Here is a 24,825-nt window from a genome sequence, read left to right on the forward strand (position 1 = left end):
GGTTTTTCGACGATACCGTAGAATCCATTTCACAGCTTGCCAATGTCCTTTTCCAGGATCATGCATATACCTGCTCACAACTCCAACAGCTTGTGAAATGTCAGGCCTCGTACACACCATCGCATACATCAAACTCCCAACTGCATTAGCATATGGGACTTTCGCCATATATTCTCTTTCATCTTTAGTCTTCGGAGATAATTGAGCACTAAGTTTCAAATGAGAAGCAAGTGGGGTACTTACATGTTTTGTGTTTTCATTTACACCAAAACATTGTAATACCTTTTTCAGATATTGCTTCTGATTTAAACAGAGCTTGCCTCTTGGTCTATCTCTACTTATCTCCATGCCGAGAATCTTCTTGGCCTCACCTAGATCTTTCATCTCGAACTCTTGATTCAACTGAGCCTTCAGCTTATCTATCTCATTTTGGCTCTTCGAAGCGATTAACATATCATCAACATACAAGAGTAGATAAATGAAAGATCCGCCATGCATCTTCTGCAAATATACACAATTGTCATATTTGCTTCTTGTGTACTTCTGCCTTCTCATAAAGCTATCAAATCGCTTGTACCACTGCCTCGGGGATTGCTTCAATCCATATAGCGATTTGTTAAGCTTACAAACACAATTTCTACCACCAGCATCTGTGTATCCTTCTGGCTAAGTCATATAGATCTCCTCTTCTAACTCACCATGCAAGAAAGCCGTCTTAACATCAAGTTGAGCTAGCTCCAAATTCAACTGTGCTACCAAGGCCAACAAAATTCTAATGGAGGAATGCTTCACAACAGTGGAAAATACATCATTGTAGTCAATTCCCTCCTTCTGAGCGTAGCCTTTAGCTACCAATCTTGCCTTGTAGCGAATATCTTTCTTGCTAGGAGATCCATCTTTCTTTGCGAATACCCACTTGCATCCGATTACCCTTTTACCTTTCGGTAATTGCGCCAACTCCCAAGTATTGTTCTTCCGGAGAGACTGCATTTCTTCATCCATGGCGCTTTTCCATTTATCACTTTCTAAGCTTTGCATTGCTTCTTGATAAGTGATAGGAATATCATCAACAACGGGAAGGGCGTAGGCCACCATATCAGTAAATCGAGCAGGTTTACGAATTTCTCTCCGTGGCCTTGCAACTGCAACTGGTTTTGGTGTACTTAGTGGTTCTTGGGTCAGAACCTCTTCAACCTCTAATTCCTCCATTGTGGCTGGAGAATTAGACTTATTAACTGGGCAAATCCCCATCTGCTCAAACTCCACCTGTTTTGGAGTACACTCCACCTGCTGTGGAGTATTGCTCGTCTGAATATCTTTATCTGCTACCTTTTTCAATGTGGCAGATTCATCAAAGGTAACATCTCTGCTACAGATCATTTTCTTTGTGCTTAAGCACCAAAGACGAAATCCCTTCACTCCAGAAGTGATTCCCATAAAGAGAGCTTTCTTTGCCCTCGGATGTAACTTTGACTTCTTCACATGGTAATATGCAGTGGTTCCAAACACATGTAAGGAATCATAATCTATAGCCGGTTTTCCAGACCATACCTCCATAGGAGTTTTTCTTTCTAATGCAGATGATGGCAAACGATTAACAAGATGGCCAGCGTATGTCACAGCCTCAGCCCAAAATTGCTTGCCCAACCCAGCATTGGACAACATGCATCGAACTTTCTCCAGCAATGTTCGATTCATACGCTCTGCCAATCCATTCTACTGTGGTGTATCCCTAACTGTGAAGTGTCGAATAATACCATACTCTTGGCACACATCGAAGAACGGATCACTTTTATATTCCCCTCCATTGTCCGTCCTAAGCCGCTTGATTTTCTTACCAGTCTGGTTTTCGATCATAGTTTTCCATTTAAGAAAAACTCTAAGCACTTCATCCTTAGTTCTCATGGTATACACTCAAACTCTTCTGGAAAAGTCATCAACAAAAGTAACAAAGTAGTGTTTTCCTCCCAATGAATGTGTCTTGGAAGGCCCCCACACATCTGAGTGAACATATTCCAAAATACCTTTTGTATTATGGATAGCAGTACCGAATTTCACTCTCTTTTGCTTTCCCAGAACACAATGCTCGCAAAATTTTAATTTGCAAGCCTTTGCACCTTTCAACAATCCTTGCTTTGCTAGAATTTGCAAGGATTTTTCGCTGGCATGTCCCAACTTCATATGCCACAACTGTATTGAGTCCAATTCTTTATTGCCGGAAGCTGCAGCGACTGCTCCAATAACTGTACTACCTTGGTAGTAATACAAGTTATTTTTCCTGATGCCCTTCAATATCACAAGTGCGCCAGATGTCACTTTCAAAACCCCATCTCTCATAGTAACAACTGAACCATTGGATTCCAAGGCTCCCAATGAGATGAGATTTTTCTTCAAACTGGGCACGTACCGAACATCAGTCAGAACTCTGGTTAATCCATCTTTATTCTTTAATTGGATTGAACATATCCCAACAGTTTTACAGGCATTGTCATTGCCTATATAAACAACTCCTCCATTTAGTTCTACTAAATCAGAGAACCACTCCCGGTTAGGGGACATATGATAGGTACAACCCGAATCTAATATCCACTCATCTGAATGGAACGACGATGATGATGTAACCAGTGATAGTTCAGAGTCACTAGTATCATGCTTAGCAACACAAGCATCTACAGCAGCTTTTCCCTTATTCTTCAGCTTTGGACAATTTTTCTTCCAGTGGCCTTTCTCATGACAAAAAGCACATTCATCTTTCCCGAGTCTGGACTTTGACTTTGATCTCCCCTTTTGAGTTTTCTTCCGAGTGTATGAACGACCTCGGACTACTAAAGCTTCTATATCTCTGATTGAGTTTTTCTATTTGTCATTCTTTCTCTGTTCATAACTGTATAAGGCCGCACAGACTTCGCTCAGAGATATATCACTCCTGCCATGAAGTAGAGTAGTTTCTAGGAACTCAAACTCCTCAGGAAGTGACCCCAACAGCATCAAAGCCAAATCTTCATCTTTGAATGTCTCATCCATATTCACCAAATCAGTGACTAACTGATTAAATTTGGTGATGTGATCATTCATTGTGGTACTTGGGACGTATGTGAAGCGAAACAGTCTTTTCTTCAAGTGAAGCTTATTTTGACTGTTTTTCTTCAAAAAATTTTCTTCAAGTGCCACCCACAACTTATTTGCAGAAGTCTCCTTTGAAAAAGCATACCTCTGCTCTCGAGAAAGGCATGATCGAATTGTGCCACATGCCAACTGATTGATCGCCTTCCAATCTTTCTCCTGTACATCATCTAGTTTCTCTTCATCAATGGCAATGTCTAGACCCTGCTGAAAAAGGGCATCTAGAACCTCACTTTGCCACATACCAAAATGGCCCGTGCCATCAAAGATCTCCACGGCCAATCTTGCATTTGCAATTGTCGGTCTTATCCACATGGACGATGTTGAAGCTCCTACACCGACCGTTTTCTCCATAATCTTTCAATATACCTAAGGAAATCTTTTCTGATGTGGAAGATCAGTTTAAACTGCAACCACAGAGCATACTACGATTAACCTTCGGCTCTGATACCACTTGTTGTTCCAATAGGGTCGGAAGCGTGTAAATTATTGTACTAAAAAATCACACAAAGTTCAATTCCCAGGGAAGAGAGGTGGATCACATAGATCTCTTAAATACCAAGTCTTTCCTTAGACAGAATATCCCTTCTATAGTAATTTAATAGCAAAATTAAATACTACTATTATACCCTCAAATATTGAAAGAAAAATAGGACAAGAAAGAACACAAGAGTTTTAACGAGGCTCGGTAAATTATACCTACGTCCTTGGGCACTAACACCAGATGATAACTTTACTATCTTCAAAGTATTACAAACAAATAGAATTCCTTAAGAATTCTCAAATGAGAGAAGAGAGAAAACAAAGAGAGAAAGATTGGTTGGGATGATTGAAATGAGAAATGAGAAGGCCTATTTATAGTTGAGGTTCAAGGACCAAACAATAAATAGCCCATTATCTCAAGGACCAAAAAAAATTTATCCCTTGCCACTTTTCCAAAGTTGGTGGTTGTCATTATTGATTGTCTCCCATTAATGTTAATGGCAACCATTATTATTTGTCTTCCATTAATGTTAACACCTAGAACTGGTATTACTTTTATGTAAATGCAAAGGGCAGAAAAAGAGAATTTTTCTTATTTGGTACTTGTTAGATTCTCCCACGTTTCAGTTTCATGCTAAAGTTTGTAGAAAGCAATCAGTCAGTTGAAGCGAAAGCAATAACTCTGGAAGTGCTCCACTTACTTCAGTTAGTTAAAGCGAAAGCAACAACTCTCGAAGTGCTCCACTTACTTTTATGAATTCCCCGTTTGATTTCTAGCTTTTTTTTATCTCACTAAGAGAATGACATACCCAAACTACTTTTAATTTCTCCTTCCATTTTTCAGTTTTTGATTGTTATATCGTCAATTAAACACCTACATCGGATCATCTAAGGGGAGTATCTAAATTCTTGAATTTGACAATAATTAATCATATTAAGCCTTGGATTTTATGAATTCCTTGTTATTAATTATTAAGATATGATTTGATGGGAAGATTAAGGTTTTAGAAACTTGGAAATTTTATCATGTTCGAGTCCGATCTTATGTAAATGTGTGGGTTATCTGTGAAGTATGCCTTGCATTTTCGTGTAAACAAAAGAAAAAATAGAATCAACGTCACGATAAGGAGGAGCACGACGTCGCGGCGAGGTGATATGTCACAATGTGGCGACATTTATTCAACTTAAACCGGGTTTTTTCTCATAGTTAAACTCTAATAGCTTTTCTCAGTTGAACTCTGATTATTCTAAAGATATTTTAGTCATTTATTCACACGAATTTTGACTTATAAAAAGACCTTAGTAACCTTAGAATTGACATCTTCATCACATTAAGATTAAAAGAATTAAAAGAGCTTTTAAGGGAATTTCGTGTTTTAACTAAAGAGCTTTGTTTTTCCGAGGTTCAGAGTGTTTTTGTTTTGGTTGTCTCTATATTGTACAATTTCAAATTATTTGCTCATTTAGTGAAATCTACTTTGCCCATAGTTTCTGTCCTCTTTAGAGGAGTTCTCCAAGTAAAATATTTGTGTTCGATCTTCTTTACTTTTTTTGTATGTCGTTGATACGGGTTGATCCCAACATTATTTCTAAATTTATTTTAATTAATTTTTTGGTTAAGCATTTGTAATGTTTGATTCTTATTGGAAACGCTGATATAGCTTTAAATTTAAAAGAAAAAAAAAAGAATTACCACTCTAAAAAATTTAAAACATTTCAAAGTATCTTTGTAAGTAGAATTATATTAATCTTGCTTGTGAAATATTCTCTTTGTAACAATAATCTCAAATAATTTTTTTCTTCTTCTTGTTTATCGATGTATAACCACATATCATATTCTATAAAAAATTCTTGGAGGTGTTGGATTTGGCCTAAGAACAAAAGATCAGGTAATTCGTGAATCCAACAAGTTGGTTTATAATAATTTATGGAGGAAATTATCATATTTTCGTAAGTCAATTAGATGCAAAATCTAAAAATTGACTTTTGCTCATACTTGCACAAGAAGTTTTGTTTTTTTTGTTGGATGCCTGATCTTTTTAAGGATTTGCTTAGCCGTCAAGTAACAAGTAAGAGTAGTTAATAGTATTAGATATAGATTAAAAAAGAGAGAGCAAGAAATAAAAAAAATCCAGAGCTTATTACATTGTGATTCATAGCAGCTAAAGCTAAAGGCTCTTGGTCTATCCTTGTAACTGCTAGCAGTTGGTCGTTAGTAGTTAGTATAGTTAGTTAACAGTTACCACTTTTTATTCTAAATTCCAGAGCTTAGTCTCATGTAAATAACGTCGGTTGATTAAAGTTTCAACGTCTTGTTTCTTCATTCTGTCAACTTCTTGTTTCTTCATCCTGTCTATTGCTTATTTCATCACATCCAAAGCAAGTCTGGAGAATCTTCTGAGCAGCCGAGGAAAAGAGGTCGACCAATTCATCTTCCAACCGGCAACCAAAAGACGAACAAGAGAATCACCGATCGAAAATCTCGACAAGAAAACAGGGTTAGAGCCTTTTTCTTTCAGGTTTCAGTTTTGAATAAATGTATGACTAAAAAATCTTTACTCTCAAGACATTGTAGTGGGACTTACAGAAGCAGCCCCTATTCTTAAGGAGCTCTTGGAAGCCTTTAGCAGCATCAATGAAGGCGACTTGCTGCAGACAATTAGAAATATAGGGGTAAGACTTACTTGGGGTTGTCTTATGATACTTACTTGGGATTGACTTTTGACTTGGTGAAGGTAGAGGCGGAAAGATAACATATTTGCTTTGGATCCAAGTTTTATCATTATTATTTTGTGACGTATATATGTCCTTTTTCTACCTAAGCACAATTCAATTTATAAGTTTTCAAATGTTTAGACATAATTTATTAATGATTCATGATTTCACTCTTAAAGTATACTTATTTTTTTATTTTCATATTTAAACTATTTTTTCATTTCAATTTAGTACCTAAAGTATGCATTTGTTAGATTTTTCAATTCATTTATTCACAAGTATTAAATGGAATAGCAGCAAAAAAATAAATTAATTATTTCAATGTCTATGTGATTATAAAATATTGAAAAATCTTTCCTCATTTTGCTCCTCATATACATAAAGGATGCAAGAGCGAGATGGAATGAAGGAGTGCAGTGGCAGCAGGATGAAGAGGGAAATAGTACTATGGCGTGCATTCAGGAGATTAAAGTACGTATACTGCAATTTCCACATTTATAATCACTTTTATTGTACTTTAATGAAAAGATAGTTAAATAACAAAATAGAATCCAAGACTGTGGCAGTAATATTTCTTTTCTCTCTGATTTATAAGTGAAGGACGCAATGAGCGAGGCAGTAAGCAAGTTAGTATTGCCTCTTCGAAATGACTTGCAGAACGTTATGCAGACTATGGTAGGAGAAAGATTTTTTTATATTCAAATGTATATACAAGTTTAAAAAAGATTTTTCATATTTTGTCCTGATTTTTATATTTCCTTCCCAAATCCCAATGTTAATTTGTTTTCTACTCTATAAGCGAAGCCCAATATTAATTTGCCGATAGCTTCCCAGGCATTGGGTTGTCAATACAATCAGAATCCTGTGCAGTCGGATGCTTTTGCTGAACAGGTAACCAAACGTTTTCACCATTATCATTTGTTAATGCATTTTTTCAAACTTCATTTGTTTACTTCTTTGCAGCAAAATAATCAGTACGAAGACCTAGTCAACTCTTGAGATCCCTTTATACTTGACGGGATATGAAACCCTTTTCCTTTAGCCTGCAATATTCACTTATTATTATTTAAATAAAATCCTAATTTGAACCCACCATCATGTTTAGAGTCCACTGGGGCTGCCGTTTTGTGAAGAACCGGGGATTAATATTATGTGTTCGACAAGTACTTGTGATGAGAATGGAGAAAAGTTTGATGATGAGCAAGTGACAATATTTCTCCAAGAATGGGATGGTAATACCAAAGGACAAGTACAATATTCAGACTTCAATGAGTTGCAAGAGGAATTAAGAAAAGTGGAGCTCAATTGCTTTCCTTCTTTTCTGGATCCTATATTAATTCAGAAAATAAAGGATGCATATGGGGATATTACAGAAAAGAGCAACTCAGCAGCTGTTCAGCTCATCCTACGCTTGTCATGTTCTATACCACGATAAAGGAGATGGATGAGGTGAGAGAGGTAAAGGATGTTAACATATCTAAGTTGAGAGTTTGGAGAGATGCAATCTGTAATGCTCTGCATATCAATATGGAGGTTGAATTTGCAAAGGAGCATTTGACCAAGATTGCTTATGCTTATTTTGCTTCAAAGACAGTTGATCCAAAAATTTATGATCAAAAGAAGAAATTAGAGACGCAGTTGGGGCGGATATCTACGATGCTTGAACTGCATGACAAGTGTCAATCTGAAGCCATATTTTTCAACAAGTCTCTTAACCCGGGTCTTTTCCCGTAGTCTTTACTTGCTACTTATGTTAAATCTTTGAAATTTTTGATAAATTTTTGAGTTTTGATTTTTTAAATAAAATTTTAGGATTTTATGAATATAATATAGTTTAATATTTACATATGTTATTAGAAAGATGAAAGTTTATTTATTTATTTATAACTTTTTGATAAAAATTGATTTGTGAGATTTCTTTCTCTTCTTCTCACATAATTATTTTATAAATTTTGGTTAAAGTCATTATTAAATTCAAGTTAAAACTTTTTGCAATTGAAGAATTCCAATTGGGTTGTATAAATAGTTTTAAAAGTTAATTCACTTGATAATCGAATAAATGAATGTTGGTAAGATTTTTTTTCGCACTATTTGTTTTAAATTTTCTGTTTGTTGTTGAATGTATATGGAATTATCATCTTTTGCCTTTATTCAAGATGAATTATATTCATCATTGAATTCAATTCATATATACGAATGATTACTTTTGGTTTCTGCTATAATTATTTTATATAAGTTTTAGTCCCTATAGAACCCGACTAAAATTAAAATATTTAGGTTTTTTTTAAATATGGTGGCTATGAATTTTCATAAATAGTTGCGCATATAAAGGCTTTTATATAATTTGGGATTCTTTTTATATTTAGTGGTTATGGTTTTTTTTTAAATATTTGTGCATATAAATAAGTTTTATGATAATGTCTTTAGTCATGAATATAAATATGAGTTTACATGAAATATGTAATGCAAGCCAGTATTAATTTTATATTATTATAATTGTGTGTATACATATGATATTTATCATACACTTGTATTTATTTTTATCATACACTTGTCTTTATATGCACTCATTTAAATTAATACACTTGTATTTTATTTTTATCATACACTTGTCTTTATTTCATTTATTTCATCATATGATATTTATAATTAATTTAATAATTATTATTATGATAAATATCTTTAACTTAAAATATAAGTAATTATATATTTATTTTACAATTGTACAAATATTTTTAATACACATGTACATATTTACTACCATACAATTGTCTTTTTTTTATTACCTATTTGTCATTAAATTAAATTATAATATAATATTAATAACTTTAAAAACTAAAAGAAAAATCTAAGATTTTTCTTTCAATTGCCGCCTCATTTATACTAAATGGCCTAATTTCCATTTTAATCCCTTTTACTTTCCTTTAATCTATAATTAGACTTTCATCTCTTATTCAATTTAATCCTTTTTCTTAATTTCTCTTAATTAGACTAAATTTACTTAATCAAAACTTAATTAAACACATAACTAACTTTGCAAATATTTTTAATAAATCTTTACGAGTCCGTTTTACTAAAAATGGAGACTTGATAATTCATTTTCCAATACTCGTACTTTTGAGGTCGTTACAATTGCACTAACTTATAGTGCTTGGTTGTATGAACATAGACTTTGCACTAAGGGAAGAACAACTCGCACCTCTCACTGTGAAAAGCACTCCCTATGTTAAAAGGGATTTTGAGAGGTGAGATTGTTCAAATTGCAAGACTCTAATAATCATAAAGCACGGCATTTTAGAAGCCTTTAGGGGCACAAAATCTGTAAAGATTACTCAGGCCAAGGTTTCTTTAACGAAATTGAGAAGCATTTTGCTAAAAATGATAAGGTTGAAATGACATCACTTCTAACTTATTTGATGTCTATAAAGTTAAGGGTCAAGGAAATTCTAAGTGATTTAAGGGCTTTGAGTTTTATGATCCCACAATTAGGAATGTTTTTGAGATGAGAATTGCGACATTCTTTTAGGACGTTGAGTTTGGAGGGAGAAATAAGGTTAAAGACATTACTTTTAATGAGGAATTGAATTCTAACTCATTTCATACTATCACTTTTGATGATGTTTAGGTTCTCATACTTATCATTAATTAAGAAGTGAATCTAGATACTCAATAAGACAATGTTGAACAACTCCCTATTCAAGATGAGGTAATTGTTCCAAAAGAACAAACTCAACAAACTCAAGAATGAATGTCATTAAAAAGGTCCACTAGAGAAAGGGTTATAATGGCTCTAATGGAATATTTTGATCTTAAGCTACATCAGATGAATATTAAGTTAATGGTTTCTCGATGGTAACATTGATCATACATTTATATGGTGCAATTAGAAAACCCATTACCCCTGATTGATGATTTATTTGATTAGCTAAAAGGTGTTACAGTGTTTTCAAAGATTGATCTTCGATCAGGTTATCATCAGTTACGGGTAAAAGAGTCAAATGTGCCAAAAACAGCCTTCAGAACTAGGTACGGGCATTATGAGTTTCTGGTTATGCCTTTTGGGTTAACTAATGCACCCGCAGTATTCATGGATTTGATGAATCGGATATTCAGACCGTACTTAGACAGATTTGTGGTAGTATTCATTGATGATATTTTGGTTTATTCTCGGGATGAAGAAGAACATGCAGAACATTTGAGAATTGTGTTGTAAATCCTACGAGGGAAGCAGTTATATGCTAAATTCAATAAATATGAATTTTGGCTTCGAGAAATGGGTTTTCTTGGACACATTGTATCTGTCAAAGGCATCAGGGTAGATCCAAGTAAAATCTCAGCTATTGTCAATTGGAATCCACCGAAGAATGTATCTGAAGTTAGAAGTTTCTTGGGTTTAGCTGGTTATTATCGGAGATTTATACTGGGATTCTCTATGATAGCTTCACCGATGACTCGATTATTACAGAAAGATGTAAAGTTCGTGTGGACTGATGAATGTCAGCATAGTTTCAACCGATTGAAAGATCTACTAACGAAAGCACCTGTATTAGTGCAGCCTGAACCGAGTAAGGAATTTGTTATTTACAGTGATGCATCATTAAATGGTTTAGGTTGTGTCTTGATGCAAGAAGGTAAAGTAATAGCCTATGCTTCAAGGCAATTTGAACCACATGAAAGAAATTACCCAGTACATGATCTTGAATTAGTTGCTATTGTATTTGCGCTGAAGATATGGTGTCATTACTTGTACGGTGAGAAATCTCATATTTATACTAATCATAAAAGCTTGAAATATTTGATGACACAGAAAGATTTAAATTTGAGACAGCGTAGGTGGCTTGAACTGATAAAGGACTATGATTTGATTATTGATTACCATCTGGGTAAGGCTAATGTTGTAGCTGATGCTTTGAGCCGGAAATCTCTGTTTGCTTTACGAGCTATGAATACCCAGTTATCATTGACTGATGATGGTTCAATCCTAGCTGAATTGAGAGCTAAACTGATATTTCTACAGCAAATATGTGAAGCTCAGAAGAATGATGAGAAGTTACAGGTTAAACGGGCACAGTGTGAGGTACCGGTTCTGAATTTCAGATTGGTTCTGATGGTTGTTTATTATTCAGAAGTAGGGTATGTGTACCTCAAAATTCAGAGCTCATACAGAAGATTCTACGCGAGGCTCACAGCGGTACTATGTCTGTACATCCGGGGAGTAATAAAATGTATAATGATCTGAAAAAGATGTACTGGTGGTCGGGAATGAAACGTGATATCTCTGAGTTTGTATCAAGGTGTTTAATATGTCAGCAAGTTAAAGCTAAACATCAGGTACCTTCAGGGTTACTTCAGCCAATTACTATACCAGAATGGAAATGAGAAAGAATCACTATGGATTTTGTATTGGGGTTACCGTTGTCTCTGAGGAAAAAAGATGCTATTTGGGTGATTGTTGACCGATTGACAAAGTCAACGCACTTTATTCCGGTACGTATGGATTATTCTTTAGATAAACTAGCTGAACTGTACATATCTGAGATTGTCAGTCTACATGGAGTGCCTGTCTCCATTATATCATATAGAGACCCCCGATTTCATCTTGTTTCTGGGACAAATTGCAAGAAGCCTTGGGTACTCAACTGTATTTCAGCACTGCATTTCATCCTCAGACAGATGGCCAATCTGAACGTGTAATTCAAGTATTGGAAGATATGCTCTGATGTTGTATGCTAGAGTTTGAAGGTAATTGGGAGAGGTATCTACCTTTGATTGAATTTTCTTACAATAACAGTTATCAGTCTAGTATTAAAATGGCTCCGTATAAAGCTTTGTATGGTAAAAAATGTAGAACGCCGTTATATTGGACAGAGCTCATTGAAAGGAAGATACATTGGGTTGATTTGATCCAGAAAATAGAAGAAAAAGTAACGGTTATTCGGGAAAGTCTAAAAGTAGCTTTCGATCGTCAAAAATCATATGCCGACCTGATAGTCTAAAAGCAGCTTCCGATCGTCAAAAATCATATGCCGGCCTTAAACGAAAAGAGATTGAATTTGGAGTCGGTGACAAGGTATTCTTAAAAGTGTCTCCTTGAAAGAAAGTTCTCCGATTCGGTCGAAAGGGTAAATTGAGTCCAAGATTTACCGGGCCATATGAAATCATAGAAAGAATTGGATCGGTCGCTTATCAATTGGCATTACCACCGGAACTTGATAGAATCCATAATGTTTTTCATGTATCTATGTTACGACGATATCGATCAGATCCTTCACATGTTATTTCTTCGACAGAAGTGGAGATTCAACTGGATATGACTTACAGTGAAGAACCAGTCAAGATATTGGCACGGGAGACAAAAGAGCTTAGAAATAAAAAGATAAATTTGGTGAAAGTATTGTGGCAAAAGCACAGGATTGAGGAAGCGACATGAGAACCGGAGGAGGTAATGAGAAAACAATACCCAAACCTCTTTACTGGTAAGATTTTCGAGGACGAAAATCCTTAAAGGGGGGAGAGTTGTAATGGCCTAAATTCAAGGTTATCGGAATAGTGGTTTCGTAACCATAAATTCGATTTAAAGAGAAATTTATTTTAATATTTTTGCATGAATATTTATATGATAGGAAAATCGTATTAAAATATCGATAGAAAAATTTTACCGATTTTGTGGTTAGTTAGAAAAAAAAAAGAATTATTGAAGGAATTGGGTAAAAACAAAGTATCGAGACCTTGATCTCGTAAAACTAAGTAGGAAATATTTTTATAAATATTTATAAAATGTTAGTGATGTGGTATTAAAATTTTGTTAAAAATTTTAACGTTTGGGTAGGTAATTAAACGAAAAGGACTAAATTGAAAAAGGTGTAAAAGTTACTAGAATGATTAAATAGCTTAAGTGTCTAATGAGAAAGGATTTAAAAGGAATTAGACCCAAAATTTATTTGGGCTGGATGGCAAGGGCATGAAATCAGCAGGAAAATTGATGATTTAAGGGCAAAATTGGAATATTGCATAATTAACTAAATAAAGATAGGACTAAATAGGAAATATCTAGATTTCTCTTCATTTTTCTTCATTCTCATCAGCCAAAACGCCATAGGAAAGGTTCTTTAAGCTGATATTCCATAATTTTTGCACCAAGTGAGTTAATCCTCGCCTTTTTCTTATAATTTTTGTATTTTTAAGACTTTTACAATCAGGTCCTACTTTTAAATTCATTAGTTTTTAATTTTATGGATGAAATTGAAAGTCACCATGGTTTAGTGCTATAAGTTTATGATGAAATAGAATGAAATTGAAGCTTTAATTTGTTTATAAGATGATTTTATTAGGTAATTTCAATAGAAATTGATTTTTAGGATCTAATTGTGAAAATATTTGGAATTAAAGTCTAGTGCTGAAATTCTAATTCCCAAAGTTTATAAGGTAGTTTAAAGTGATAGAATAAAGTGTTAATTGAGAAAAATCAGCTCAATTAAGAGGCTAATTGAGTACGGACGAAATTATTATTTATTAAAAGCTTAGGGGGAAAATGGTAATAAACAGATTGCACTAAAACAGTTTTGGACAGCAGTAGTAGATTAACTTTGAAAAATCACCATAAATTGTAGAAATCGAATTAGAAGATGAAAAAAATATGAATTAAAGCTTATTAAGTCTAGTTTCTCATAGAAGAAACGGTGTAAGCATGAATTTTTAAATCATGAGATATAAAAAATTTTGTGAGACGAATTCAAAATAAATTCAGGTTCCCCTGTTCTAACTTTGAAAAATCATAAACAATTGAATAAAAATAATTAGGGGCTTAAATTTATATTTCTAGAATCCTGAATGAGTCTATTTTTAAGAGAAACAAACAAGAACATCATTCAAATCCTGTATCAAGAGATAATTAATTTTTAGTGAAGAGAGGTCAGAACTATTGGACAGCAAAACAGGGGTGAATTTAAAGAATAAACTGTACTTATTGGCTAAACCAAAAATTCTAAAAATTTTATGGTAAAAAGATATGTGAACCTAGTTTCATGGAAAATTATCGAATCTTAATTTGGAGTTCTGTAGCTCAAGATAAAAATAATTTAGTGACTATGACTCAAGTAGATAGCTTTGAATGAACAATAAATAATAGTTGAATTATAGAGAATGTTGCATATGAACATGAAATGTATTAAATTGATAGTTAAATTTATTTATTTAGATCCAGAAAATTCAAATATGAAGCAAGATCAAGGAAAAGAAAGAGTTCGGGATTAGTAGATTTGTGTATATGAACAAGTATCGAGATAAGTTCATGTAACTTGAATTATATTCTTAAATGCTTGAAATGTATGTTATTGATATGAATATGATTTGAATGTTCATTGTATGAAAATTGATGAAACATTGATACATTTGATAAAAAGGGGAAGAAATCTCGGTTGAATGAAAGGAAAATTCGATGGATCTCTGAAAAGGAATTGACGGTAAAATGGATCTTGCCCGGACGGGTGATCCTATCCTAATATAGCCCTCCCAAATAATATGTGGAAAATGGATTTAGCCCGGACGGGTAATTCGAATTAGAGTCTGAATTTAGCCTGGACTCGTAATTCAGATCCAAGCTCATTAGAGTAATTGTCATTGCAAGGGATTTAGCCTAGACTGGTAATCCCGCTGTAAGGATGAGGTTCGCGGGAGTGTGCTCTCTGAAATGGAAATGTGCGCACATGGATATGAATTGATGGACCCGGAAATGTACACTAAAAGTGTACCTCTGAAAATCCATCGAAAATTTCGAGAAATTTAACGGGATAAATATGGAAAAATAATAAGGGAATGGAAATTATGGTATTGATGAGTTCATCAATCATGGTATATATATTATTGACACATGGAAATTATTGTACTAACTTGAATGTTGAGTTTGTGCATGTTAGGGTAATAATGCATTGAATGGATATATGAATGTTTATTGCATTGTATTGAAAATATTAGTAAGTATAATTCTTGTTATATGAGCTTACTAAGCACAAAGTGCTTACCCTATTTCCTTTTTCCCTGTTTTGTAGTGTTAAGAGCTCGGAGGTAGAATTTAGTCGGAGACACATCACACTATCAACTTCAAGATTTCGGTATATCAAGAAACTTTATTTTGGAAATCAATGGCATGTATAAGCTAATAAAGTAAATGTTAATGTGATATGAATGTAAGGTCAGCCATTGGTATGGCTAACAAATCTTGGTTTTGGTATGTGATGAGGTTATCTTATAAAAATGCATGAATCTATCTTGAAAATATGTTGAATTGGATTGGTTGATGTGGATTGGTCTCGGTTTAATATTGCAGGGAAGGTTAGATATCTATAAAGGGGCTATATTGAGTAAAAAAAATTAATTCGTAAACTCCAGTAATGCTTCATACCCTATTCCGGCAATGAGTACGGGTAGGGGGTATTACACCCTAGGCTCAAAAAATGAAACTTGTGCAATTTACTCCCTATTCCAAGCCTAATCAAAATCTCATCACAAAATTTATAGCACATGTTTTCATAGAAATTCAGAATTTTCATCAAATTTCACAACTTTACATGTAGTCCATTTTTAATAATTTCATCAAAAATCACTTTGTAAAAGTTGTTTATCTACTAACAACCTTTCATTTTCTACCATAAATTTTCAATTTCCAGCATACACAATTTCTATACTTTAACATCTTTTCAAATTAACCCTAAAAATAAAGAGAACAAGTTGTCCCGATCTCAAAAATATAAAAATTACTAAAAACGGGACATGAGAACTTACCAATTCAAGCTTGATTAGTTTCTTTTCTCTCTCCTAGGGTTTAAATAAAATTTGGGGAAGAAGATATATGAAAAAGATGATAATTCCAAGTAATTAAGTTATCATCTTTTAATTTTCATAAATTCCAATTTAGTCCTTGTCCTTTTTTAATTTTTCCATGGATGAATCACCATTGATATTATTTAGCATATAATTGATGGTCTGATTACCATATAAGGACCTCAAAATTTTCAATTACACAACTATTTGATCCCTTTAGCTTCTAACATATAACATTTACATTTTATGCAATTAGGTCATTTTTCTAATAAACCATTAAATCGGTAAATTTTTCTGTCAATATTTTTATACGGCTTTCCTACCATAATAAATCATGCAATAATATTAAAAAAAATTCCCTTTTTATCTCGGATTTATGGTTATGAAACCACTGTTCCGATTTCACTAAAATTTGACTATTACAAGAAGACTTATTTGAAAATTAATTGAATGAATGAACAATTCATAAAAACAAAGCTTTCAGTCATATTTCATATATTTTATAGCTCCTTAACGTGTTAATTATCAATTATTAGTTATTGATATTCAGGAGCAATAGAAATTAATATTTAAGGATAAATATTACCTTTCTTTTTCTTCTTTCAAATAAATTTAATTGGTTGAAGTTTTTCTATTTGGAATCATCTTAGGTCTAATTCGTATTACTTTAGTCGGATTATTCATAATCGCATATTTACAATATAGATATGTTGATGAGTTAGACCTTTGATCAATTAACATACTTTATTTTGGATTAGTTAACCTTTTGACTGACCCCTTTAATTTTATAATTTTAATTTAATTAATTTAATAATTTAATTCAAAGAGGTTAAATTTGAATTGTTATTCAATTTTTTTTTAGTTCAATGTAATTTTTTACTTAATAAGAGCGCAAGCACACTCTGTAGGATTTGAACCTATGACATTGGATTTTGGAAACCCACGTTCTACCTGATTGAACTAAGATCGATTTCTTATCATAATAAATAAGATTGTAAAAAAAGGTTTCTTTTATTTTATAACCCCAATATATTGCGCACACCTATAATATCATATATAATATGATAAAATGATAGATTATGTATGCTTAATTTTAATCAATCTAAAACGACTCCCTTGTTACTATTCAAAAGAGAAGTAATAAGTAGGGATGACAGAATTTGAACCCGTGACATTTTGTACCCAAAACAAATGTGCTACCAAGCTACACTACATCCAATGGTGAATCTAGGGGTTGGCAGGGGCCCCGACCCCTCTTAAAATGGAAAATTTTTCATTTTGGCCTTTAAATTAATAAAGGTAAAATTTCACTTTGGCCCCCTAAAAATGATAAAATTTTGATTTAATCTTTTAAAAATTATTTTTTTACTGTTGTAAAAATTATGATTTAATTTTGTCTCCTCCTAAAAAAATTTTCTGGCTTTACCCCTAGCTACATTCTTTTCAATTGGCCTACAATGTTATTGTAAAGAATCCCTTTCAATCTTGTTTTCCGCACCCTTATTTCATCTATTGGTATAAAAAAATTATCATTCTATTTCCTTTTTTTGGTCTCATATCATATAACAACCATATAATGAATAACAAATGAATATTTTTAACGGGAATTCTTAGGCGGAAAGGGACTTATTTTGTTTTGTTGTTTTATGAAAGAGAAATTCTTATTTATCAAATCATTGTACATTTGAATTTAAATTTTGAATTAGGAATTTTGGGTAAAAGTAAACAAATACAAGTGGTCTTTTTATATATGTATTACCATAATGTAATACGATAAAAGGAGGATTTTAAATGTGACATCCAAGAATATATCTTTTCGTAGCACTGGTATTAAGTACTTTCTAGTTCGATTCTTTAGTGGGTTATTGATAGAGATCAATCGTTTCTTCCTAAATGTGTTAACATTCCCCCTTTTTTTTAATTCTAGTTATTGTTACGAGACAGAGCGAAAAAAATTAGATCGAGATACAATAAAATATTTGTGACTACTCTTTTGCCCCATTGTTTTATTTTTATTTTAGTTTTTTTTTAGAATTACATAAGAATTAGATAAAATAAATAAGGAAGGTAGAACGAAAAAAGTGGATTCAACCTCACTGAAACTCGGGTTCAAGCTCCAATTAAATTACTAGTAGAGCAAAAATAGAAATGTGGCTGGAATAACAGTATCCTACAAGATGCTTAAAGAAAAAATGGTACTGCGGTTCTTGTATCAATTTGAAATTTCAATTGATTCATAAGGTCTTAACAAGAGACTTCCTATCAAAAAGAAAAAAAACAATAATAAAGCCACATTTTATACAAAGAACAAATCAAAGCAAAGAAAAAGAAATAAGTAGGCAAATAGAATATTCAAGAGCCTTGTAACGATCAACATAAAAACGACTACGCCAACTTGATTTTTTGGCATTATAATTATAACTACAAAAAAAAACTTTCGAATTTTTACTCTTTTGTGTCTTCAAATAATATTGAGTGGAAAGATTAAGAAGTTTCAAACTTTCTATTCCATATCTATTTCAGCTATTACTTGGGTGTTTTTGTTTGAGTTGTATAAGATGAAATTCTCATATACAGTTCTTGGGGAGGTCCTCTTAATTTACCTATTTCAATAAAGTCTAAGATTGGTTCAAAGTATGCCTCGAAATTCAGGTGATTGCAGATGAGATAACTAGTAATATGTTCCTCCTCATGTTAACATATTTTATTGTCTAGGAGGAATTACGCTTACTTCTTTTTTTGTTACAAGTAGCTACAGAATTTGCAATAACTTTTTTGCTATTGTCAAATTGTTACTGAAGCTTTTGCTTCTGTTCAATACATAATGACTGAAGCTAACTTTGGTTGGTTAATTCGATCAGTTCATCAATGGTTGGCAAGTATGATGGCCTTAATGATGATCCTACATGTATTCGTGTCTATCTCATTGGTGATTTTAAAAAACCTCACGAATTATAACTTGGGTTACAAGTGTAGTTCTAGTTGTGTTGACCGCATCTTTTGGCGTAACAAGTTATTCCTTACCTCAAGACCAAATTAGTTATTGGATAATCAAAATTGTAATAGGCATTCATAAAGCTACTTCGATAAGAAGATCGCATTTGGTTAAATTATTGCATGAAAATGCTAGTATGAGACAATCCACATTGACTTGTTCTTATAATTTACACTTTTTTATATTATCTCTTCCTACGGTAGGCACATGTGCCTTAGCCCATACCAGGGGCAAAACCCGGGGGGCTTGTAGGGCCCTAGCCCTCCTAAAATGGAAACCCTTTGAAATTTTAGAAATTTTAAATTAGTAAAGGTAAAATTGTACTTTGGCCCCTTAAAAATAATAAAAATTTGATTTGATCCTTTAAAAATTATAAAGATAAAGGCTATTAAAATGGTGAAATTGTACTTTTACTATCGTAAAAATTACAAATTAATTTTGGCCCTCCCTAAAAAATTTTTTTGACTTCTCCCCTGGCCCATACCATACTCATTATTTTTGGAATTTCCTAATATATGATATTTACCTATGTTTGTCCAAATCAGAAGGATTATCATTCAATATTAATTGAATTGACAGTGATGATACCGTAAACTTCTAAAGACGGTAAACTAAGTGCTTATATTTTCTTTTTTTAAGTATAAATAATTTGACTAATATTTGATGTATCGATGATAAATATTTAGGGTAAACTACAATAATAGTTTTTTTATTTGTCTCAAATTATATTTTAGTCATTTATGTTTGAAATGTTACGTTTTAGTCACTTACGTTATCGTTTTGTTACGAAATGGTCACTCTACCATTAAGCTCCATTATCTCCCTAACAGTGGTCCTATGTGGCAGTCTAAATGGATTTTAAATGCCAACTTGGATGTCCTACGTGGCAATCCAAATTAAATTTATTTAATTAAAAACCTATTTTCATCCTAGCAACTAGACATCCAAGTTGGCATTTAAATCCCATTTGGACTGCCACGTAGGGCTGTCGTTAGGGAGATAACGGAGTTTAGCAATAGAGTGACTACTTCGTAACAAAACAATAACGTGACTAAAACGTAACATTAATTTCAAACATAAGTGACTAAAATGTAATCTGAGTCAAACAAAAGTGACTATTTTTATAGTTTACCCTTAATTTTATACATTAACACATTATTTAAAATGAAATTAATTGAATTTATTTTTGAAAATTTTAAATAATATATCATTATCTGATTTATTGACAATGCATAAAATTATACTACAACAAATATAATATTAATTAATTAAAGTTTTAAAGGGTTTAAGAATAATTTTTAAAAAATATATATTTATAAAAGTTTATAGGCAAATATTTCTATTTCAATGCGCAAAGCCAGAATTCACTACCATTTCTAAAACATTTTGAGATAGTTTCGGTTTAAGCCCAAGGTTTTTGGTGGGGCATTGTGCTATAGTCCGAATGGATGGAACCTTTATCCCTCCCGAGCTGTCCATATTTGAGCTTGTAGGCCTATTCCCCAAATGTTCATCCAATATCAAAGCATAACGGCATGTTTGGTTGGATGTAATGGCTATGCCATTACATGCCTATTACCACCCTATTCTGCAGCCCCACATAAACCAACGTTTGGTTCGATGGAATACCTTATTACGGAGATATTCCATTCCGGGCTTAAACAGAGATTTTTAGGGATTTCTATTCCCTTCCCCCATCACCGTTTAGCTAATCGTTACTTCAGGAATCCTATTTTGCCCTTACCAAAACTTTACCTCAAAAACACTCTCAATCGACAGCCATTTCACGTACCCTTCGACTCCGGCATTCCTCCCCCTCATCCAAGGTCAAGTAAATATTTTTGCTTCTGCTTCCTTCATATCATCTTCATTTTTGCCTTTTCATTTTTGTTTTATGGTTAAACGAGTTTCTTCCTTACTGATTCATCGAAAGAAACAATGGTAGAACCTTGTAGAGTATCTCAACGATCTCACTCAAATCGGTAAAAAAATCAGCATTTCGAAGCCCAGGCAAGTCCCTTCATTCTTTTCCATTTCTGGATTATCTGTTGTGTGAACATGATGATTCTAAAAATTCTAAGTTCTGTTCTCCATTCTTGACAGTAGCTAAAAGCTTGAACTTCAAGCATTTTTCCTTCATATTTTACCCGGGTATAATACGTTGCTGCTGGTGCTCTGTTTGAAATTCTTACTTTACCCGGTTAAAGTGTGTTGAAACTTCAACATTTTTATTAAATTATTTTTAATAATAATCTTATTAAAATTTAATAATAATAACAATAATCATATGATATGCTAAACTCATTTTTTTATATTGGCAATTGTGACCTAAGACAACAGGTGAAAGGCTAGATTAAAACAAATATATTAGGCATTGACATGTTCTTAATAATAATTTTATATTAAAATTATTATTAAATATTATTAATAATTATATTAATAATGTTATTAAAATATATATTATTTTATTAAATTATATTTATTATATTAAAATATAATTAAATTATTTATTTTTATTTTTATTAAAATATATGTATCAATAACCTTATTTAAATTTAATAACAATAATCATCTACTAACAAAAATTCTGTTAAGGGTAATTTAGTCATTTTAGCCTTTTTTCTTATGTTATTACAACATCATTCCATTCAACCAAACATAAGAATTCTATTACAGCTCTATTCCATTCCATTCAACCAAACAGTTGAATTACTGATTACAGCTCTATTCCATTACAGCTCTATTCAATTACAACCTTATTCCATTAAGGTGAACCAAACGTACCGTAAGTATCAACGAGCTTCCCTGACGTCTAACAAAAAAAATTACCTGTTGGGTTATGGCGGCGAGCGGCAGCTATCCAGTGCATGCAAAGGCAAAGACACATCAGTAACCTACCAATGCACAAGTGTCTCCTTTTACTACTACGTGTCTCCATTCCAGGTACACTCCAATCAAAATGCTAATCATTTATCTAACCTCATTTTTGAAGGGAAAAAAAAAAAAAAAAGAGGCTACGAGAGAAGTGTTTCTCTGTGTTTGAGATAACAAACCGAAGTAACATACTTTTCCAGCAAAAAAAGTGAAGTGATCAAATAGCCATGTCGAGTACGGGCGCCGCTGTAGATCCCCGCAATAAGATGAGGGCAAGAGACGTGAACAGGGTGGCCAGAGGTGAGCAAGCTCCTAGGCCGGTCCACGAATATGGCACCGTTTCGGCACCGCCTAGTCCTCAATCCACCTCGCCACCTCCTGCTCAAAATATAGCTATCAAAGACATGGCTCGCAAGGTTCATGCTTATCTTTTATGAAAATCAATATTTGTTGGTGAATAAATAAATGGGTGATGATAGGATATAGGTGTTCGATAAACATACAGGTTGCGGAGGGAGAGGAGGACGTAGCACCAAAAGCAAGCCACTGTTACGACTCCTACGTTGAATATCATAAGTAAGGTTTAATTTATACAGACGTGGTTGAAATGAGTTAAAAATTAACACGAAAAATTAACTGATATCCAAGGTGCATTAAAGAAAAAGGCAAGGATGCTCCCCAATGTGACAAGTTGGCAAGGCATTTCCGGTCACTATGTCCCGATGAATGGGTAAGTAAAAGGGTTTTGTCTTTATTTTGCACAGATGATGATATGCCTAAACATAATTTGTTTGTTTAATTAGATTGAAAGATGGGATGAAGCGAGAGCGGTCGGAACCTTCCCTGCCATATGAAGACGAGAATATCATTATTACTACTTGCTTTGGTTTTTTACTTAACATGATGTGGCAAACTAATTACTATCCTATAAGATTAGATCAATATTAAATTCGCTTCTTAATCTTAATGGTATCTTTTAAAAAAAATTTCAAAAAGCATTTAGTAATTATAAATAGAAGAATATATATATATTAAAAATAATTCTGAATCAAATTTCCATTTTATGTAATCATCGAAATTTTTTAATAACATAATAATTATAATAATTTTTTGTTTACGGTGAGATAGCAGGGTTTTTCTCATATCATTGCCTTGAGTATAAAGTAATTTTAAAATTTGTAGTCAATATTTATTTTACTTTTTAATGGACCTATAGAATGTGGACTATAGAATGTGGACGGCGTTAGTAAATACCTTGAAAAATCGAATATATATACACTAATTATGCTTAATTTAATATTTAGTATTTAAATTAGATATAGGTCTAACAACTTTTTCTAATTTAATATCTAGAATTTAAATTTGACAATTTTTTTAATTTAGTACTTAAATTTAATTTGTTACCCAAACTTTTTAATGATATAAAAGCTATTTAAAACATTAATTGTGTTAAAAAATTATGTTATGTTATAAAATATTGTTAATTTTAAAGGAAATTTGTGTGCATTGAATTATATTTAAAAACACAAGAGTTTTATACTTTTAACAGAGTGTTTGAAATTAATTATCAACTCTATTCCCTTTCTCAATCATTAAAAAATTTAAATATTATGTTTTAAAGAAAGTTTAAATATTATTATGGTGTTTAGTTTAAAGTTAAAAATGTATATAAATTTTAGTTGGTTTTTATATAAATATAAAAAATATATGCTCATAATAATGCTATTGATTTAAAAAAACATTTTAAATATTATATTAATTTAATCAAACTTTTAAATAATAAAAATTATAGATGAATGTATACATCTTATCTGATCACTATAATATGCTGGACAAATTATTTTAAGGACTCATTTAATATTTAAATTTTAGACTTTTTACAAATTTCAACAAGAATTTTATGGGTTAAATTAGGTTATTAGTCCATTTAATTTACAATTATGAATTTTGTTCTTGTACTTGGAAATTTTTTGTTTTGTATTTATAAATTTTAAAATTACAGTTCCCCGAAAATTGTTAAGTTCATTTAATTAAGTTTTGATATTTCTAAAATTTGATGTAAAAAAACATAATATCATATGTATAATGACATGTTAGTTTGTTATTTTCATATATTATTTACTAAATTTCATTTAATGGACTGAAGACGGTCATTTACGTCAATACTAAAATTTTAAAATTTGAAAAGTATTGGGATTTAGAATAATTCAATTAGAGAATATGGACGAAATCTACAATTGTGCGCATAGTATATGATTTGTAATTGAATTTAATGAAAAAATCTAACTGCTAGACTAAAATTTCAAAATTCTTAGAGTATAAGGACTAACATTGATCAATTCAAAGAAATACAGGGATTAATTTTGATAAAATTAAAGTATAAGGGTTAAGTTCATAATTTTCTCAAAGTACATAAACTAATAGGAGAATTTAATCAATTTTTCGTTTACAACAAATTGAGGGTTTTTTACTGAAATGGTTTTTTTAAAAAAAATACTGAAATAGTATAGGAAAAAAAGTAAGGACGAAAATGGTATGGACCAGGGTGGTGCCGCCTATGGCAGTGGCGTGACCACCATGGGTCCCACTGATTCTGCCATTTTCTGTTGAAAAGGAAAAAAACAAAAAAAAGAGGTTGTGTGGGTCCCAGAGACGGTACCGGTTGTGCCTCTGGCATAGGCGACACCGGTTTTGCTATACTACATTAAAAAAATAAATATATCTAACTCAAATACAAATATTTTTATTATAATTTAAAATATTTAATAAGTAAAATATTTTGGTTTAAAATATAATATATTTTAATTTAATTTAAT

At 32.2% G+C, this 24,825-nt stretch overlaps 2 protein-coding genes across 2 annotated transcripts; both read left to right on the plus strand.

Moving 5' to 3' along the window:
- Window positions 1-5,909: 5,909 nt before the first annotated feature.
- LOC107919648 (uncharacterized) lies at window positions 5,910-8,157 on the plus strand. The gene is made up of 6 exons (XM_016849064.2): window positions 5,910-6,105; window positions 6,173-6,279; window positions 6,706-6,792; window positions 6,922-6,996; window positions 7,126-7,212; window positions 7,427-8,157. The coding sequence occupies exons 3-6, from the start codon at window positions 6,769-6,771 to the stop codon at window positions 7,754-7,756; spliced, it is 516 nt and encodes a 171-aa protein (XP_016704553.1). The 5' UTR covers window positions 5,910-6,105; window positions 6,173-6,279; window positions 6,706-6,768; the 3' UTR covers window positions 7,757-8,157.
- A 13,967-nt stretch (window positions 8,158-22,124) lies between these two features.
- On the plus strand, window positions 22,125-22,976 carry LOC107919654 (putative cytochrome c oxidase subunit 6b-like). The gene is made up of 4 exons (XM_016849070.2): window positions 22,125-22,425; window positions 22,515-22,585; window positions 22,658-22,739; window positions 22,813-22,976. The coding sequence occupies exons 1-4, from the start codon at window positions 22,237-22,239 to the stop codon at window positions 22,861-22,863; spliced, it is 393 nt and encodes a 130-aa protein (XP_016704559.1). The 5' UTR covers window positions 22,125-22,236; the 3' UTR covers window positions 22,864-22,976.
- The last annotated feature ends 1,849 nt before the right edge of the window (window positions 22,977-24,825 follow it).

Source organism: Gossypium hirsutum, chromosome A08, assembly GCF_007990345.1.
Source record: "Gossypium hirsutum isolate 1008001.06 chromosome A08, Gossypium_hirsutum_v2.1, whole genome shotgun sequence".
NCBI lineage: Eukaryota > Viridiplantae > Streptophyta > Magnoliopsida > Malvales > Malvaceae > Gossypium > Gossypium hirsutum.